At 44.3% G+C, this 4,882-nt stretch overlaps 1 protein-coding gene across 7 annotated transcripts in view; it reads right to left on the minus strand.

Annotated features, from left to right (window-relative positions):
- LOC122558192 (transcription initiation factor TFIID subunit 4-like) overlaps window positions 1-4,882 on the minus strand; it is a 356,856-nt gene that overhangs the window by 245,629 nt on the left and 106,345 nt on the right. For all 7 annotated transcript variants that reach the window (XR_006314065.1, XM_043706504.1, XM_043706510.1 and 4 more), the window contains exon 11: window positions 2,713-2,882. Coding sequence is in view for 6 of the 7 variants with exons in the window: in XM_043706504.1 (XP_043562439.1) it covers window positions 2,713-2,882 (170 nt within the window). In the remaining variant the exon portion in view is untranslated. The remainder of the gene's footprint in view (window positions 1-2,712; window positions 2,883-4,882) is intronic.

Here is a 4,882-nt window from a genome sequence, read left to right on the forward strand (position 1 = left end):
GATTTTCTTCATTTTTCTTTGTAACTCTACCTTGGCTGTTTGATAAGTTCTCCTCTTGGTCTCACTGGTGACGCTGTTTTGTCAAGCACAAAGAGCTTTCTTCTCCTTGTTAATGAGGTTTAGAATGACACTGACGTTCTCATTGACCCAGGCTTGGTGTTTCCTGGTGGTGAGCTGCATTCTTGAACTGCTGCAGTCCATATGGTGGTAGAGAGAGTGGATGTTTGGAGATGTGATGCCAATCAAGCGGGCTGCCTTGTCCTGGATGGTGTTAAGCTTCTTGAATGTTGTTGGAGCTGCACCCACCCAGGCAAATGGGGAGTACACCATCACACTCCTGACTTGTGCCTTGCTGATGGTGGGTAGACCTTGGGGAGTTATGAGGTGTGTTACTCACTGCAAGATCCCTAGGCTCCAACTTCCTCCTGTAACTGCAGTATTTATGTGTTTGGTCCAGGTCAGCTTCTGGTCAATAGTAACTCCAGGATGTGGATCGTGCAGGATTCAGTGATGGTAATGCTACTGAATGTCAAGGGGTGATACGTAGATTCTCTTTTGTTGGAAATGGTCATTGTTTGGCATTTGTGTAGCAATAACATCACTTACCACTTTTCAGCTCAAGCTTGTCCACGTCTTCCTGCATTTGGACATGGACGGTTTCAGTATCTGAGGTGTCTGTTTCAGTATTGAAGGTGTCTCAATGTCAGAACTGGGAATGTTTACCAATAAAATGGTGAGAAGGTAATTGATGAAGCAGCTGAAGATGTTCGGGCCTAGGACACTACTCTGCAGGAGTTCCTCAATGATGTCCAGAGGCAGAGGTAATTGAATACCAACAACCACAACCAGGTATGACTCCAACCAGTACAGACTTTGCCCCCATCCCCAATTCAAATTTTGCTAGAGCTCCTCAATGATAGATGATCAAATGCAGCCTTGATGTCAAGAGCTATCACACTCTACTCTGGGATTGGAATCATGGGTCCATATATGAACCAAGGCTGTAATGAGGCCAGGAGCTGAGTGGTGGAACCCAAACTGGGTGTCACTGGCAGGCGCTGCTTGAGAACATTGTTGATGACACCTTCCTTCAATTAACTGATGATCAAAAGTAAAATGATGAGAGAGTAAATGGGTGGATTGGATTTGTCCTGCTCTTTTTTGTACAGGACAAACCTGGGCAATTTTCCACATTGTCAAGTAGATGCCAGTGTTTTAACTGTACTGGAACAGCTGGGTCGAGGCACATCAGATTCTGGAGCACAAGTCTTCAGTATTATTGTCAAAATGTTGTCAGGGCTCATAACCTTTTCAGTATCCAGCACTTCTAGCCATTTCTAGGTATCATGTGGACTAAATCAAATCGGCTGAAGACTGACATCTGTAATGCTGGGGACAACTGGAGGAGACAGAGACGAATCATCCACTTAGCACCTCTGGTGGAAGATTGCTCTGCATTTTTCAGCTTTATCTGTTGCATTGCTGTGCTGGGCTCTTCCATCATTGAAGATGGGGAAACTTGGGAAGCCACCTCCATCAGTCAGTTGTTCAATTATCCACCACCATTCATGACTGGATGTGGCAGGACTGCACAGCCGATCTGTTCCATTAGTTGTGGAGTCACTTAACTCTACCACATGATACTTATTTGATATGGTACACAAGTAATCTTGTTGTGTAGCTTCACCAGGTTGACACCTCATCTTCAGGTATGCCCTTTCATGTCCTCCTGCATTGAACTAGGGTTGATCCCCTGGTTTGATGGTAATGGCATAGTGGGGATATTTGCTGGGCCACAAGGTTGCAGGTTGCATTGGAGTATGATTCTATTGCTGATGACCTACAGTGCCTCATGAGTACCCAGTGTCGAGACCTGTCCAAAGTCTATTCCTTTAGCACAGTGACAATACCACGTAAAACAATGCAAAGTACCTACAGCTCAGCGAGCAAACCTACACCCTAAACCTCAACATGAGCTACAAACCTTCACAAACCTTGCAAAAATGTAAAGTATTCTTAATGTGAAGGCAAGACTCATCTCTACAAGGACTGTGCAGTGGTCACTCTTAACAATACGGTCATGGAGAGATGCATTTGTACCCAGCACATTGGTAAGGATGAGGTCCAGTATGTTGTTCCCTCAGCACCTGCTACAGATCCAATCCAGCAACTATGTCCTTTAGGACTCGACCAGTTCGGTCAGTGGTGGGGCTGCTGAGCCACCCTTGTTTATTAATGGGGTCCTAGATTATTGTTTCTGAAAACTTTCTCAAAACAAGGCTGAAGTCATACTCTGTACTTGCTGAGTTTATCCTTAGACTCTTTTTCAATACAGATGTAAGATCAGCAATTTTCCAGCCTCTGGTACCAAGCATATATCTGAGGAGAATTGGAATATTATATTCAGTGCCAACATAATTTCCACGTGTACTTCCCACAATATCCATGGATGTATCTCACTGAAACCAAGTGATTTATTTACTTGAAATGCAGCTAGTTCTACATTATCAACAAAAGCAAAGAGGGAGACTATTTATCTCGAGATCAATCAAGACAAAAGGATGACTCTTGCCAGACAGTTTTGTGATGTTGACCTTAACCTGACAGAAGGACGAAACATCTCAATTTCTTTTGAGGTGTAACTTTGGGGCGGTTGGATATAAACATTAATCTAATTTAGCTCAAACCTAATTAAGAGAGTGGCTGCCTTACCTGTTTCTAGGACACGCCTGTGCAGAGCACCGCAAGGCAAAAAGGTTTCATCTTTACAGGAGCGAATGTGCGTTCCTACTAAATTGGAGTTGGTTGCCAGAATATTGGCACTCTCCTCACTCAGATTAACTCCAGCCATTGAGGTAACATCATTGATGTCATCATCGTCTCTGCAACAATGGAGAAAACCATGAAACCAAACATAGAACCTCTGACTTTCCATCACTCAGTTTATTAGAATAGCACTGAGACATATGAAATAAGAACCAGACAAAGGTCACATGACCCCTCACATTGCAGAGCTTCCTCTCACCCAAAATTTACCCTACCCCTCGATTTCTCAGTGGTCAAAAATCTATTAATTTCAGCCTTGAATATCTTCACTGACTGAACATCCAAAGCCCTCTGGAATACAGAATTGCAAAGATTCACAACTCAGTGCAGAAAGTTCTTATTCCATTTCAAAGTGACTTATTTTGAGACAATGCCCAAAACTCCTCCTGCAGCTGCACAGCAATTTGGGGTGGGTCACATATAAGCAACATTCCTTTAAGGTGCGAGTATGCTGGACAATCTGAAAGGGAAGATCATAAAATCTCTAAAATGCAGAAAAAGGCCATTTGGCCCATCGAGTCTGCACCAACGGTCTGAAGATCCACCCAGACACATCTCCTCCACCTCACATTTAGCATGCACATTTTTGACTGTGGGAGGACACCGGATCATCCGGTGGAACTGGGACAGTCAGGAGCATGTGCAAACTCCACAGACAGTCACCCAAGGCTGGAATCGAACTCAGATCTCTGGCACTGTGAGGCAGCAGTACTAAGCACAAAGTAAGTATTGATAGTGATCGCAAATTAGATTAGATTACTTAGATTAGATTACTTACAGTGTGGAAACAAGCCCTTCAACCCAACAAGTCCATACCAACCCCCCCGAGGAGCAACCCACCCAGACCCATTCCCACACATTTGCCCCTTCACCTAACACTACGGGCAATTTAGCATGGCTAATTCACCGAAACAGCACATTTTTTGGATTGTGGGAGGAAACCAGAGCACCCGGAGGAAACCCACGCAGACATGGGGAGAATGTGCAAACTCCACACAGAGAGTCATTTGAGGCAGAATTGAACCCGGGTCTCTGGTGCTGTGAGACAGCAGTGCTAACCACTGTGCCACCGTGCCGCCTAGACACAAGAAGCAAGAAGAACTCCCGAAATCTAACTTGTCAATTCCGGAGAATTTTAGACATTTCACAGTAATAACCTCTCACTTCCCTAAACTTTAGAGAATATTGCCCCATTCTAATCTTTCTCTCAAATCAGGCATGAGACCAAGCAACATGCTGTGATACAAGATCCAGAAAACGGCAAATTCAAGCATGCTGGAACAAGCACTCAATGCAGTCAGTCTACGGAAGCATTCTCCCGGTGTCTGCGAGTATGACTACGTGCCATGGCCTTACATCACTTCCACTCATTTTTCCTAATGGAGATGCCAGTGTTGGACTGGGGTGTACAAAGTTAAAAATTACACAACACCAGGTTATAGTGCAACAGGTTTAATTGGAAGCACTAGCTTTCAAAGTGTTGCTTCTTCATCAGGTGGTTGTGGAGCAGAATGGGGGCAAAGTACTAACATAGATTGAAAGTTGGTTGGCTGACAGGAAACAAAGAGTAGTGATAAACGGCTCCATTTCGGAATGGCAGGCAGTGACCAGTGGGGTACCGCAGGGATCAGTGCTGGGACCACAGCTTTTTACAATATATATTAATGATATAGAAGGTGGTATTAGCAATAACATTAGCAAATTTGCTGATGATACTAACCTGGGTGGCAGGGTGAAATGTGAGGAGGATGTTAGGAGATTGCAGGGTGACCTGGACAGGTTAGGTGAGTGGTCAGATGCATGGCAGATGCAGTTTAATGTGGATAAATGTATGGTTATCCACTTTGGTGGCAAGAACAGGAAGGCAGATTACTACCTAAATGGAATCAATTTAGGTAAAGAGGCAGTCCAAAGAGATCTGGGTGTTCTCGTACACCAGTCAATGAAGGTAAGCATGCAGGTACAGTAGGTAGTGAAGAAGGCTAATAGCATGCTGGCCTTCATAACAAGAGGGATTGAGTATAGAAGCAAAGAGGTTCTTTTGCAGCTGTACAGG

The sequence above is a fragment of the Chiloscyllium plagiosum genome, chromosome 17 (genome assembly GCF_004010195.1).
Source record: "Chiloscyllium plagiosum isolate BGI_BamShark_2017 chromosome 17, ASM401019v2, whole genome shotgun sequence".
Classification (NCBI taxonomy): Eukaryota; Metazoa; Chordata; class Chondrichthyes; order Orectolobiformes; family Hemiscylliidae; genus Chiloscyllium; species Chiloscyllium plagiosum.